This window comes from Populus nigra, chromosome 10 (genome assembly GCF_951802175.1).
Source record: "Populus nigra chromosome 10, ddPopNigr1.1, whole genome shotgun sequence".
NCBI classification, from domain to species: Eukaryota; Viridiplantae; Streptophyta; class Magnoliopsida; order Malpighiales; family Salicaceae; genus Populus; species Populus nigra.
In genome coordinates this window covers 10771818-10787729 of record NC_084861.1, presented here as the reverse complement: position 1 = coordinate 10787729, position 15912 = coordinate 10771818, and the positions used below count along the sequence as shown (strand labels likewise).

Here is a 15912-nt window from a genome sequence, read left to right as displayed (position 1 = left end):
AAAATATTGTAGCGAGAGAGATTATCTTGTGTGGCCGAGCATACATATGCACTATCTATCAGCATTCTATGCTCTTATTTTGGATTATGGTCTACAGACTCTACACGGGGATGAGTTTTAAAAATAATTTTTTAAAAATATAAAAGATATTATTTTAATATGTTTCTAAATAAAAAAATATTTTAAAAATACAGTTACAAACACAGTATATGAAAATTCTACGTACTGAAACCCCTTTTGTGGTCTGTGATTAGAAGGCTCGCAGTGGTGACCAGCAAGATTAGTGTGATATTTGATACAATGGGCTCGTGATGATCATCATTACAGTCATCATTATTGTCTCCACGTAAGATCAGGGGTCAACTTTAATCTGATACCACTTGATTGTTTTTTTGGAAGATGGTCCGTGCATCCTGTGCAGGGTGTATGGGCAGCACTGTTGCATAAAGTGTGCACGCATAACACGTATGTATGGAATTTACATGCGTTCGGCATGAATACATGTCTGGGATTGGACAGCAGCATGGCCTGCTTGGAAAGTCATGTCCATGGCCACATCTCCCTTAACAGTTTTCTTTTTTTATATCCGGACTGCAAGACTATTTATTACGTGTCAATTTTCACATCCTGGTATTAAGGTTAATCGTTAGTCAAGATTGTACGATGATTGATATTCACTACCCTATATTTATGCTTGTTTGGATATAAGATTAAGCTTAGGAAATCAGGAATGGTTCGAGAACGTGGTACAAATTGTATTTTTAAAAAATTTAATTTTTTTTTATTAAAATCTAATATGGTTTGTATGTTTTGGATCGTTTTGATGTGTTGATGTCAAAAATAATTTTTAAAAAATAAAAAAAATCATTAACATACATTTCAGAACAAAAAGTTATTTGAAAAGTAACTGCTACTATATTGTTAAACATTTACTTCACATAATTTTAATTATAATCCAAGGCTAGATTTTTTTCAGAGTACGCTCTCATTTAATGGTATTAATTTTTTTTTTTAATTTCATTTAAATTAAACAGGTTCATTTATTTACTAATTAATTTGTATAATTTTAAAAAAATAAAACAAAAATCTTTTTATGGGATTTGAATCCCAAGCAGATGGAAATGAAGTTTTATTATATCCTGGCCTCCATATCCAATTTCATATTTCAATTCAAGACATCAACTTTTATCAGATTTCTCACATGCTTTATCACAATATTGTCCATTAATTGCAATTAACTGAATTAAATACGCAGTCCTCTTGAAAGAACTACTCGATCGGAGTAAAGATGTTTTGCACGCATGACGACAAATAGACAACATTATAAATAACTATATAGGTTATTCTAGATATGTATTGATAAAATCTTAAACATACATACTTGATGATGAATAGCGTCGGAGAATACCTCATCGATCTCCATAGCTGAGATCGTTGAGTGTTTTTGTGATTTTATCAGCCTCCACCGCGACAGAGACAAAAGTCCTTCCATGCACGATTGGGGAATAGTGGAAAGGCAAGAGGAAGGGCAGGGAGGAAAGAAGATTGACGGGGCAACGAAACGGAGTCCAATGAGCACGGACATCCTAGCTGCATGCTATCAGAATTCGATAGAAAAAACAGTTATTCTTGCAGCATTATTAACACGTAAATCATGAAAAAGAGAGAATAAAATAAGGAATTGAAAAGGGCGTTTACGTTGAATTAATTGATAGAGTGTTGGAGTGAAGTGGAAGGGGTAGATCAAGTGCGTTAATTTCTTTGGATCCAATCTGTCGTTCCTCAAAAGACACCTCTGCTCTCTCTCTCTCCCCTTCGCAGCACAGCGCCCCACAAATACCATACCGTATCCATCCACTGTAAAACCCGAGGTTGACCCTAAAGGGAATTTTCAAATTCAACTTGACAGGAGTACAGGTCACAGCTGAGCTGACAGTACTTGATGGTAATGACGAGATGATATTGAAAGAACGCTATGACGCTGATATTTGTTCCAAGAAGGATCTGACGGTGAAGGATGGACATGAGTGAACAAGTTCATGTTGCACAGGCTTCTCTGGCTGCGCGTTCATTTCGTACAGATCTCCGGTATCGCAAGAAATGGGTTTCATATGATCACGGGCCTTGACCAGACACAACATTAATGGAGTGACAGTGGTTACTTTTTTAAAAAAAATTTATGTTTTCAAATTTATTTTTATATTAATAGTTTTAAAAATTAAAATAAAATAATTTTAAATAAAATAAAAAAATATTAAATTTTTAAGAAATGCTATTTAAAAAACAATTACAAACTATTCCTAGAAGGTCAAGGTCAAGGACATGTGTATAATATTTGAGCCCCGCGCCGGGGAAGATGGAACCGGACTGGGTACAGGGTGGTGCTTCACACGCGAGTCGTGGAACTTTTTGTCATCGATTTATATTTATTAGGAAAACATGAATGCGGTGATCGTTAGGTACAATGGGGTCTTCTTTGTCTCGCGTGAAAAAATTGATTCCATGCTAAAATTTGTTCATTGTTTCTTCATTATGTAATATGTAGAACACAAGTCTGTGTGTATTAAATAATTTATAAAAAAGGGATCAATAAATACTTACGAGTATAAATCTCCTTGAGCATAAACATGTTTTTTATAAAAACGTTTTGGATCTGTTGCTAGACAGACTCAACCACAATCGGGTTTGGCAGCAATGTGGCTAATACCAGACTCGACCATGATTGGGGTTTGGTGGTGTGTCAAACCCCGGGCACGTTGGGGGTGGCCAATGCCAGACTCGATCACAATTGGGGTTGGTGGTGTGCCAAGGCCAGCTCCAAACATCAAAAGTGTAAATTTACACTTTAATCTCTTTTCTCCATAAAGAAAACTCATTAATTACAAATATATCACGAGATCTCCATAACAAAGATTCATAATTTTCATTTTAGACTACATATATATTTTCAAGGCATCTTTCTATAAAATATTATTGTATTTTTTTTTTAAAAAAGAACATTTATTTAAGTATCAGATAATTCACACATCCATTGAAGAGAACTATTTATAGGTATGAGTCACATGCCACCTTATCTTACCAAATACAAAATACAAGTTAATTATCAATCATTTTGATTATAAAAAATAAACAAGATTGCTATGCTTAACTAATTAACTGAACATCCAATCCAAAAATCTTATGCTACTTGGAGTTTTAGAAATTCATCGAGTAACAATTTTGAGGTCTCAGCGCCGAGGCAACAATGCAATATTCTTCCAATTGACTCTACTAATATAGTTTATCTTAACCTCTTGGCGCCGAACAATAATCTTAAAGTATCAATTTCATACTCGCTTTTACATCCATGAATATTATTTTTGTAACGATCCATTCATATACTCACACATGAACGTACCAAACACCATCTTGTACAAGGGGGACCCTATATATATATACACGCGGCGCCATATATGCACCTCCTAGCTAGCTGCACATGCATATCTTCGGTCTGGTAACAGGAGGTTGTTTTCGGATTTTTCTATTCCTGGTCCCAGAAGGAAATGGACCTGTGTACACGTGGCTGTTCCTCCAAGTCGGCCATGGGTTGTCTGCGGTAAAAATGGCTGGGTTTATTACGTACCATGCAAGAGAGTCGCCCAGAAAAAAAATTAAAAAAAAGAGAAAAGACTGGGGAACATTTTCATGTCCCGTTCACTAGTCAAGACGAAACAACATCTCCTGAAGAAAGCACATGCATGCATGGATGATAATTGCTACAGCTTGCAGTATTTTATAGCTTCGCTAATTGATCTAACGAGAAGCTGAAATAATACTGTTGCTTTTAGTGCTCTTGACCGATGAATTATATATGGTTTGTTTTTGTTTTTATTTTTTTTTTGAAATTAGGTTTTCGTAGGTACAGTACAGTCAGAGTGTAACTGGGAGTTCAAAATAACAACGCTGAGGTGGACAGTGTTCACTTTCATAGATTTGGGAGCAATTTTAACACCGGTGCTTTGAATTATTATAGAATATTTGAGGTATTGTTTGTTTTGATTCCGCGCCGTGGAGGAGAGGAACATGAGGCTGGTATGCTGGAAGGAAAGAAAGGGAAAAGACAAGGAACGAATACTGCGAAGGAACTTTATGTATTTTCCTCCCCACTAAGCTGTGACTCGTGATCTAAGATTTATTCAGTCGTGCCGCTGTAATGTTGACCGTAATTTATTAAGGCAAGCATATATCGCTTTAATGTGACAAAATAAAAGGACGTGGCCCGTGAGTGATCATTCTAGTGTTTTCTCTCTCCTTTATTTTCCATCTTTTCTAGGGCACGATCTGATCGATATCCGTCGCGACATCGTGAAGATAGAAGTGCCACCTATGGCCTTTCGCTCTCCTTTTGCATAAAGCTTTTTTTTCTTTTTTTTTTCCTTCTAAATCTTGATATTAGAAATTTACTGTTTTTACTCGCAAGATTGGTAAAAAGTAAAAACATTACATGTGTAATCAGTCGGGTAAAATTTTGACAGATAAGTTTAAAAACGCGTATCCATGTGTTTAATGCTGTTAAATTCGAATGAAAGTTTAACAAAAAGGATTTTTTAATGAAAAATAATCAGATGATGTTCAGTTAAGTTGGGAGTTGAAAAACTAATTTTCTGGTTGAGATCGCGGTAATTTTATTTTTATTTTAAGAAAATATTTCACTTGAAAAATATTAAATTTATATTTTTTTAATGTGCTATTGTTAAAAATAAAAGAAAAGCACCGTGTCTCTTTGTTAATTTATTCCAGCGACATTTTGTTTTCAAGTTTCTCTACCGGGATGCAGCCATTTTAATTAGTCGACTCAAGCAGGCATCGGTTTCCAAAACAAACTTAAGTCTTACAAATTAAAAAAAATTCACCAACTCAAGTCAGCGTCTACATTGAATGTGTTTTTCCGGACGTAAAACGGATCTTCTGGTTAAAAAAGACCCAATCCAACATCCAAAGGATAACGATGGAGAAGAAGTTGCTTCATCTGGGTGCAAGAGGGGAGGTTGGGACAAGAAAGAAAGCGCGAAGCTTGTACCTTACATTTTCAGTTGCTTTACAATGTCACAGATTTAACAGTGTGTTCATCGATCCCTACTGGCCCTGGCCGAGCGAGGAGGAGGAGCTATTTCTTTCACCACCATCTGGTACATGTTCAATCCCCACTTTCTTCTCCTTTCTGGAGCTCTGCCTTTTTTCCAAAGGTGGTCCTGGAAGGGACAGCGAAAAGACGTGGTCTTGGAGTCTTTTTATTTCACATCAAACGTTTTCCTTTCTTTTTTTCAGTTGAATACAAAAAAAAAAAGGAGAGAGTAAATAACAAGTAAGGAAAATATTCTTTAATCAACCCTTAAACTATACTTTAATTGCGTGGGAAAAAAATATAAGAGGATATTTTATAACTATAAAACCATCATTTTATTACAATCTAAACATAACACTATATTGCTGCTAATACAACATCAACAGCAACTGTTTCGCCTCATCACTACTACTATTTTTATTTTATTTTATTAAAATAACCATTATTTTAAAACTAGGGATGTAAGAGTAATTTATTACAGAGAAAATATTCTTGTATGCATCTAAATAATAAAAAATGACTTCAACCTTTTTTTTATTATTAGTTTTGTACAGAATAAACATGCCCTTGAGCTCGGTCAATATTGTACTATGCGTGACCCTATGGACCCTATGCGGCAACATACTGAGAAGTGGAAGTACCTTTCCAAAGGAATCAATCAATATCTCCGCAACAGGAACACAAGCGGGTTCCTGTATCTGCTGTCTAAGTTAACCAACCCAAGCACTCTTATCCTCCTCAAAGAGGTTGCGGAGCTGCCAGCATTTCGATATGCTGGAGAGAATTGCTCACAAAATGAAAAAAAAATTGTTGAAGGGGAACTATTGACGAGGATACTCTGGCAGCTACGACTGGGTTTGCGCCATCAGGGTGACCCTGCAGGTCTGGGCTCGACCGAGACAAGACCAATGATCTGGAGGAGTGCATTTCATGGGCTCGATTTCCCACTCCATTACACGAAAGCACAAGAAGCCATTTGCTTGGATCAGTTGCTTTCTCAAGCCCACTGCCTATCCACGACAAACACAAAGTGCTATCAGTTCCGCAAAGGCTTCTTTGGGGTTTCTGTTGACATGACATCTCATCCTTACACCATGAAGAGTGGAATCTCGGGATAATTATAAGACCATGGGGTCCGGGCCCCTAGTTTTCTAATGGACCCACTACTTGACGAGGGGAAGAGAGAAAGAAACAGGGGTCGTGCCTTCAGTGATTTTTACTTTAGACAAAATCTGAAGGCAGTTAATGATATCGAAGGGCTCAAGAGTGCTATCATCACAACTACATCTGTACCAAACTTTACGGGTATTAAATAGGAAGTTGAAATTATTTGTTTCTTCACTAATGTTCTTGAGGACACGCCTCGTCCATGATGCGTCAACAGTATACGAGTTTGAACCTTCTTAAGATCGTTAATAGTAGAGGGGTTTTATTCTCCGTGTTGAATAAAAAGTCTCATGCTCTCCAGCTCTTTTGCGGGATCCCATAAAACATTCATGAGCAAGCGGTCTCGTGTTACGGGCTGAGCCGGATCGAAACATCTTGTTCACCAAGTAACTTATGTAACTGAATGGACATGGATTCGAAGCTACTGCATGCAAACCAGAACTGACTTCAAGAACGGTCTTAACCTTTAACAACTGAAGAACTTTTTCGCCAAACTTGGGGAAAAAATCAAGTTAAACCAGCAGTAAAAGATGCAGAGTGGATAAAGGAATTCCTATATCAACGTAAAAGCGGGAAAGAGAGACTGTCAAACATGAAATTCCAAAGGCTGAAGTGGTCAACAATCACATGAAACATTTCTTTCATATTTCCATGTACAGAAGAATGCACAGAGCATAATTTCAAGGAACTGTGTCCGTTGAACTGTTTTTTACATATAATAAGAAAGCTCGCTTCATATTAACTTCTCCTTATGTATATCTTTTGTTATTGATTTATCTTCTGTATATTCGCAGTTGGGTGACATGGGGACCTTCATCAAAATAATGGCCAAAGCATGAAAATCCGAGAAAAAGATAACTTACAACCATTCCCCGGTCCGTAGCAAACGTTTGTTGTTATCTTCCTGCTATGATACGGACTCAGATGAACTATGTTATCTGCTCTTATTTTAACCGCAGACGTGCTATAGGCTGTTGATTGTTGCTGTTGTTTGATGCACTCTCCTCCAGAGTTTGTGGTTTCAGCTGAGATGCATTGCTATTGACTGTGATGTGGCTGCTATTTTTAGCTGCTGGTACATCGTGATTATGTTTGCCCTCATAGGTTGTTATAACGGCTCGAGGGTCTGCTGCAGCCCTCTCGACATGTTTACGGACTTTGCATCCTGGGGTTGTGCATTTATAGTAACTCCTGTAGATTGTACAGAAATGAAAACCGAAGGAAAAGATGGATTAAAAATATTCTATAGACATCCAAGGTGCAAGTGCCGCCCACATATTTTAGAGATAGAAACCAGACATTATAAAATGGAGATACATTTTCCATTTGCAGAATAAACAACGACAACCTATGAATTCAGCAATTACACTAGCAGCATGCCGCTATTTGGGCATCGAAATAGCATGCTGCTCATCATTATCCCACCACAAGCACATCCAGGCCCTTCTAACAAGTTTCTGAAACCGAATCTACAGGAACTACCTTTGTCCAGCAAAGCTATTGAGGATGCAGCTCGTGGATCTCTATCGAGGAATAAACAGCTTTAGAGCACGTTTCACATTTTAACGATTTTCAATGGTAACCCAAGACAAAATCTTTATCCCATTCCAAAACTCTATATCCCTTTCCAACTCTAGCAGAGCTGTTCACAACAATGATCGATGTTAACTAGGAATAAAATATGTGTGCCTATCCCCCCCCCCCCCCCCCCCACTGATATCAAGAACCAAGAGCTTGCGCTTGCACAACATTTAAGTGCAAGTCTAAAAGCAGCAAGTGGCCAAAATGCATGAGTAAACCAGCACAGTAACCAATAATATAACCAGATTTTACTAATACAAACTACAATCTTATGGAGTTAAGGAACCACCTTGGATAAGGATTGCCTTTGACAACTTTCTGCCCATACTTGCGCCATCTATAGCCGTCATCTAAGAGATCAACTTCACTGGTTGTCTGCACAACGATTCTAGACTCTGTCACAGTCCTGTGTGAAGAAGCTGGTTCTGTCACTCTAACCTCTGTAGTTATTCTGCACATGACATGAACTATTTCATTAGTTATACTCCAGTCCTCCAAGTAAAAGCACACTAAGATTTGCATGCCCAAAAGTACCTTCTCTTATGACCAGGCTCATCTTCATCAATCCGACCACCAGTTTCAGTGTCACTAACTTCCTCAGAATCACTCATCCCAGATACATGTTCAGGTGTAGCTTGACTGGATTCCTGATCCTTCCTATCTCTCGTTTTTCTGACATATCCACTTTGAAGGGTAGTCATTTCAAAATTCCCCTGACTGTTTGAATTGCCGTTTATCCCTTCCTTTCCACGCTTATTGGGTTGTGGTGGTTCATGATTGTGTTGCCCCTTGTAGATAATTTCAGTTACTTGACCATCAAGTGATCGCTCAACTTTTTTCTTGACAGGACAGTTAGGATGTGTACATTTATAATAACTTCTAGGAAATTCGCTTCCTTTCACCTGTTTCTGCCCATATTTCCTCCAGTTGTATCCATCATCAGTGGGCTTGTCAACAGCCAAAGAAGGAGATTCGGATCTCCGATCAGCGTGAGGAATGCCCGACAGTTCCTGCACTGTCACTCTAGAGTCCGTTACTGAGCCTGACATTTGCTGCTGCTGCTGCTGCTGCGCTGCTGAATTATTGATAGAGGTCAAAAACTGTGTCGAAGACATTGCCGGTGTCGAATACTCCTGTTGAACATGCATATTTGAATTGGCTTGTGCAGCCTGTGCCGTGACCTGTGCTAGTGCCTGCTGGTGTATCATTCCACAGCCCTGCAGACATCTCAAAAATCGTAAGAATACAGGTATAGCTAGACAATAAAAATACAGGCTTTCAATTACAAGAGCGGTGGCGTATTAATGATAGAGGGGAGAAATAAATTAATAAAATACAAACCTTTACCACATTGCAATCTTAATTCTTGAAAGCATCAATAATAGAAACTGCGAGCAAATAAATCACTTTGAAGCTAAAAAATATTTAATATTCCTTCTGCTAAGAATCCTCATGGAAACTAATCCATGTGACTAATAAGCACCTGAGCTATTACCAAAGGTAGGAAAACAAAAAAAATCTCCAAGCAAACAAAATGTCTATCTTAAAGACAACGAAAGACCTTCTTAGATAAACTTAAAATGTCAAAAAGATTTATTTCTTTCTAAGTAATCAAAAATAAAAATGAAAATAAAAAATAGTGTAAAACAAGAAAAAGACCGAAACTTTCTCAAGCGAAAGTAAACTACGAAAAAGAAGAGTTAATATATAACTGATGCAACCATCATATGAGCACTCGATTACCTCAGGAGAGAAGAGCCCGAACCCCGGTGAATCAGGAAGAGCCACCGGACAGAGCCCCAGCGGCATCGTGAACATCGGCGAGGGAGGGACGATCGACAAGTTTCCCGGCCTGCTAAAGTCCCCGGCGGAACTCTTGTCATCTGTTGGTTTGAAGTTAGGGTAGGCCGTGGCGCCGGAAAGAAGCTGAGAGAAGGACTTGCAGTCGTCGGAGTCGGAGAAGAACCCAGAGAGAAGAGTCACAGGACCTGGACTGAAGCCCATGGAACCAGGAGGCCCACTGGACAAGAAAGTTTCGGTGAAGGAACGTGGAGGGAGTGTTATGGTGATCGGGCGGGAAGATGGCTGCTGATTCTCCTTTTCATCAGCCATTCGATTATAGTTTTGTTTTCCGTGTGTTTGTTTGTGTCCAGTTTGTTAGTTTCGGTTTGTATTGTTTCTTTGGCTGTTGGTGGATCTGGAAATTAATAAAAGATAGAGAAAGTCCACGCTAGCTGCTGGTACGAGAAGAAGAAAACGAAATTAATATAGCAAAAAGGACTTGTCTCTGTTCTTTATTTTTTACGGGTAAATGAATCATGAACCAGTCTCCAGCCTTCATGATGATCTTGCAAGCTTATACTCTGCTATAATCCCAGTTGATTCACGCACACGCACGATTAATGAATCAGTCTCCAGCCTTTGTTTAAAATGTATCTTTTTAAAGAGTATTATTTTAAATTTTTTATAGCAAATAGCTACAGATAATTTACGGGGACAGGGACTTCATTGAAAGGAGGTGAAATCACTATTGTGTCCCCGACGACTACTGGATTGACATGAGTGCTAATCGGAGGATGGAGCTTTGGAGTCTGGTGTCCAATCGATTTTTAAAAGAGAGTAGCCGGAGAGGGAGAAGCATGCTTGTTTATGCCCATACTAAAGAGAATATTATACCTGCAGAGACAATTACATCAGCAAATCATATAAAATCTGTTAGTCCCATGCAATCTGCTGATTCCACTACATCAGCCTTGGAAGTCTCCTAATCGCAAGCAACTGCATTCCTTAGTTAGAATGATTAATTGACATTCCCTTTGTAATACATGTAATTGATTGGACTTACCTTACATTGCTGAGTTTGTACTAATATTTATACTGCATACAACTTAATAGAAGACATGGTTGTGTAGCAATAATTCTCAATCTCTCTGCTCTCATCTTTTTCTCTTCCATTGAGTTTATAATCCTTATATGGTATCAGAGCTCTTTGGAGCTAACCCTCAAAATATCGATCCTACCCAAACCAATGGCCAACACACCCAAATCTGGAGAATCAAGTAATCTTGATATGTCAAAACTGATTTCTGAAATGTCAAAACTTTCCTCTCCTCCACTCTCATCCCATTCCTTGCCCACCTCCTTCAATATCTCATCCTTGTTCACTGTCCCCATGGATCGCACCAACTACCTGAGTTGGAAATCCCAATTTGAAGATATACTGGAGATGCATGGCTTTACAGCAGTCATCAAAAACAACACAGAACCACCCAAAGTGCAAGAAGATGGTTCTGTGCACCCAGAATTAGCAAAAGATAAATTGGTCCTGAGTTGGATCAAAGCAACTTCCTCCTCTTCCATCAAAACACTTCTCATCCCATGTACCACTGCTCATCAAGCCTGGACCATGCTGGCCAAGCGTCTTTCACCTCTTGCTAGCACCCGTGTACGGATCCTTCGAGACCAAATTCGCACTCTCCGGAAGGACAGCAGCACCACAGTGGTTGATTATCTCAACTATGCCAAATCACTCTTTGATTCTCTCATACAATCTGGTGCAACCATGGACGATGATGAATTAATCAGTTATGTTTTGGATGGACTTGGTCTTGAATATAAAGAGCTAGCCACAACACTTCACCTGCATCCCGATATTGACTTTGATCAATTCTATGATTTAGCTCTAAGAGAAGAACATTTACAGAAACGCATGTCTCTTACCATGACTTCAGGAGTTGCTATGGCTGCTGACCGTATGCCCAAAGAACGCCCCTTCAATTCACGTATGCCCAGTCATAATCATGGATTTGGAAGAGGACGCGGTCGTGGCAGGAATTGGAATCAAGGGCGTGGACCAAGGCGAACAGGGCATTGGGAGCCGGCTCAAGGGGCTTGGTTTCCAGACCGCAACTCTCAGCCATGTGACCCTCAATCTGCTGTCCTCACTTCTTCTCCTGCTACTCTCTCTGATGGGCGCCCTCCTCTGCTTCCAACACCTCAAGGCAGATTCTCAAATACCCAACGCAGTGAAGTCATTTGTTTTCGGTGTGATAAGCAGGGGCATATAGCTCGTTTTTGTCCTGACCGTCGGCCTCATGCATACATGGCAGAAAACTTTACCACCTCTTCTTCTCCTACAGCTGATGTGGCAAATACCAATTGGTGTCTTGATTCAGGTGCTACTCACCATATGACAACCAACGCAACCTCTCTCCTCGATGCTCATCCTTATACAGGTACAGATACAATTGTTGTTGGAAACGGCAACCAATTAGCAATAACTCATATTGGCAATACACAATTGACCGGGTTGCGTAAATCATTAAATCTTAATGAAGTTTTGTATGTGCCTGCTATTCGCAAAAACTTGATCTCTATCCGTCGTTTTTGCTGTGATAATGATTGTTACTTTAAGATGGATGCTAATGGTTTTTCTGTGAAGGACAACAAAACAGAGAAGGTACTCCTTACTGGCAGTAGTTTTGATGACCTTTATCACATCCAGACATCCCCTTCTATTGCTCGTCAAATTGCTTGTTATGGAAAGCGTACAACACAAGATGTATGGCATGCCAGACTCGGACACCCATCTCATTCAGTTTTTACTACATTGTTGAATAAGTACAACTTACCACTTGATGGTGCAATTGTCTCCAATAAAAATTGTCATATCTGCCCGCTGGGAAAATCTTGTCGCTTACCTTTTGAAGACAGACAATCTCATGCTCAATTTCCATTAGCACTTTTACATCTTGATTTATGGGGTCCTGCACCAATCTCCTCAAATTTTGGCTATCGTTATTATTTTTCCATTGTCGATGATAATACTCGATTTACTTGGTTATATCCATTGGCTAAAAAATCAGATGTTCTTACTACATTTGTTCACTTCAAAAAGTTGGTGGAAAATCGGTTTAGCTCTCACATTAAACAACTGCAGGTTGATGGTGGAGGTGAATTTACCAGCAAATTATTTCTGACATTTTTACGTGATCATGGAATATCTCATCAGATTTCATGTCCGTACACTCCTCAACAAAATGGAGTGGTGGAAAGGAAACATCGACATATTGTTGCAATGGGACTCTGTTTATTGGCCCAGTCCCGCTTGCCCCAAAGCTTTTGGGTTGAAGCCTTCTCTACTGCGGTTTTTCTGATTAATCGCCTGCCAACTCCTAAGCTTGATCACATATCTCCTTATGAGAAATTACTTCAACGGACACCGGATTATGCATTTCTCAAAAGTTTTGGATGTGCCTGCTTTCCTCATATGGTCCCATACAACAGGCATAAATTATCCTTCAAATCTGTTTCATGTGTATTTATTGGCTATGATGATCATTACAAAGGCTATCGCTGTCTTGATCCTATTTCAGGTCGGATTTATATATCTCGACATGTGATTTTTGATGAGGCAAGCTTCCCCTACCCACAACTTCAATCTACATCAGTTGCCCAATCCACACCCACGGTTCACCTTGATATTGGGCCCGGTTTTTACTCTCAAGAAACCAACAATTCTACAAATCCAACCCACTCTACCCCCATTATCCTTGACTCCCCATCGGTCACTCCTTCTGCCAGCCCACAACAACCTTTCCCCACACCACCTCTCTCCCCTAGTCCAATAGTAGTCGTTCCTTCCCCTGTCTCCCAATCCAGCCATCCTCTACAAACCAGCTCTACAAACCCCACGTCTGTCACCCGCACCACAACCCCCTCACCCATGTCAACGCCTCCTCCTTCCCCTATTGACCCATCTCTCCTCCCCAACTCTCCTGCTACACCAAACCCTCCTCAAAAATTTAAGAGTCTCAAGACCATCATCCCATTTGGTCCTGAACCAAAACCCCTCTACTCTCACACCACTCCACACCCTTTACCTCAGGCTCTCTCTGCCGCTTGCTCTGATCCCATGTCCCTTGAACCCACAAGTTTCACCCAGGCCTCCAAATACAGTCACTGGCAAGCTGCCATGCAGGATGAATATGATGCCCTTATGCAGAATCACACATGGTCTCTGGTTCCCGCCTCCTCTCACATGAACATTGTTGGCTGCAAATGGGTCTTCAAAGTAAAACGGAAAGCTGATGGCTCCGTTGATCGCTACAAGGCTCGCCTTGTTGCCAAAGGCTTCAATCAACATGAAGGATTTGATTATGCAGAGACCTTCAGCCCAGTAGTTAAACCGGCCACCATTCGCACTATCTTGTCTCTAGCTGTGTCTTGTAACTGGTCTCTTCAACAACTTGATGTTCGGAATGCGTTCTTGAATGGCTACTTGGAAGAAACAGTTTACATGAAACAGCCCCCTGGCTTTCATGATTCCTCACGTCCTCAGGATGTATGTCAGCTCCATAAAGCTCTTTATGGCCTTAAGCAGGCTCCTAGAGCTTGGTTCCAACGTCTCAGTGCATTTCTCCTTGCTCAGGGATTTGCCCATAGTCAATCTGATGCATCGCTCTTCATTCATCGTTCCTCTTCCAGCACAATCTATGTTCTTGTTTATGTGGATGATATCATTGTCACCGGGTCTGACCTCCAATATATCCACAGGTTTCTTGATCAATTGTGCTCCACCTTTGACAGTCGCCGATTGGGTGAGCTCAACTTTTTCCTTGGCATGGAAATTACACGGTTCACTGATCATTTATTCCTCTCTCAAACTAGATATGCAGTTGATTTATTGAAACGGTTTAATATGATTGATTGTAAACCATGTCCTACACCGTTACCGTCTGGCACGCGACTATCTTGTTTGGATGGCGATCCCTTGCCTGATCCCTCTACCTATCGCAGCATGGTGGGTGGCCTCCAATATCTCACTCTCTCGCGACCTGATATTTCCTTTGCTGTCAATCAAGTGTGTCAGTTCATGCACAACCCTCGTTCTTCCCATCTTCAGGTTGTCAAACGCATTCTTCGGTATATTAAGGGTACAGTTGAGCAAGGCCTTGTGTTTCACAAGTCCGATGACTTCACTTTACGCAGCTTCTCTGATGCTGATTGGGCTGGCTTTGTTGATGATCGACGATCCACCACTGGTGCTTGTATATTTTTCGGCCCTAATCTTCTCACATGGACTGCCAAGAAACAATCTACTGTTTCTCGTTCTAGCACTGAAGCTGAATATCGTGCCCTTGCCCACACGGCCGCTGAAATCTGCTGGTTTGGATTCTTATTTCGCGAACTTGGTATCCCTCTTCAGACTACTCCTTGCATCTATGTCGATAATCTCTCTGCTATCCACATGGCTGCCAATCCAATTTTTCATGCTCGCACTCGGCATATTGAGATTGACTATCACTTTGTTCGCGAATTAGTTGCTCAAAAATCTCTCCATACCTTCTATGTTCCCTCCTCTCATCAGCTTGCTGACATATTCACCAAAGGCCTGAGTCGTGATCGATTCTCTTTTCTTAAGTCCAAGCTCAATCTTCGCGTTGCTCCGTTACGCTTGAGGGGGGGTAAAGAGAATATTATACCTGCAGAGACAATTACATCAGCAAATCATATAAAATCTGTTAGTCCCATGCAATCTGCTGATTCCACTACATCAGCCTTGGAAGTCTCCTAATCGCAAGCAACTGCATTCCTTAGTTAGAATGATTAATTGACATTCCCTTTGTAATACATGTAATTGATTGGACTTACCTTACATTGCTGAGTTTGTACTAATATTTATACTGCATACAACTTAATAGAAGACATGGTTGTGTAGCAATAATTCTCAATCTCTCTGCTCTCATCTTTTTCTCTTCCATTGAGTTTATAATCCTTATACATACCAGGTGGCAGTAACAGTGGAATCAGATGGAATTGGACCGTGGAATAGATCTCTATGATTGCTGGCTAGTTTCCACTCTTTTCTGCTTTTTTTAATCTTGTTTCAAGGGAGGTTAGCTTCTTCTTCTTTTATATATATATATTTCAGGTTATTTTATGTATTTTAATTAATTTTTGAAATTATAAAATTAATAATTATATAAATTTTTAATGATTTTAAAATTTATATTATTCAAAATGATAATTTTTTAAAAATAAATTTAGAATATATATAT

General features: G+C 39.6%; 1 protein-coding gene and 1 long non-coding RNA gene across 3 annotated transcripts; both read right to left on the bottom strand.

The window, feature by feature from the left end:
• Positions 1 to 1321: 1321 nt before the first annotated feature.
• On the bottom strand, positions 1322 to 2148 carry LOC133704276 (uncharacterized). Its single transcript, XR_009844036.1, has 2 exons — positions 1699 to 2148; positions 1322 to 1597 (listed from the first exon to the last, which is right to left on the bottom strand). It is a non-coding gene; the product is annotated as an uncharacterized LOC133704276 (long non-coding RNA).
• A 4736-nt stretch (positions 2149 to 6884) lies between these two features.
• LOC133704339 (probable WRKY transcription factor 3) lies at positions 6885 to 10290 on the bottom strand. 2 transcript variants are annotated; one of them, XM_062129137.1, is made up of 4 exons: positions 9596 to 10284; positions 8387 to 9069; positions 8142 to 8303; positions 6885 to 7462 (listed from the first exon to the last, which is right to left on the bottom strand). In XM_062129137.1, exons 1-4 carry the CDS (start codon positions 9962 to 9964, stop codon positions 7216 to 7218), a joined length of 1461 nt encoding a protein of 486 aa, XP_061985121.1. In that variant the 5' UTR covers positions 9965 to 10284; the 3' UTR covers positions 6885 to 7215. The 2 variants fall into 2 exon arrangements, with proteins under 2 accessions (XP_061985121.1, XP_061985123.1); XM_062129139.1 differs by lacking the exon at positions 6885 to 7462 and adding an exon at positions 7500 to 7913 and having other exon boundaries at positions 9596 to 10290.
• Between the last annotated feature and the right edge of the window lie 5622 nt (positions 10291 to 15912).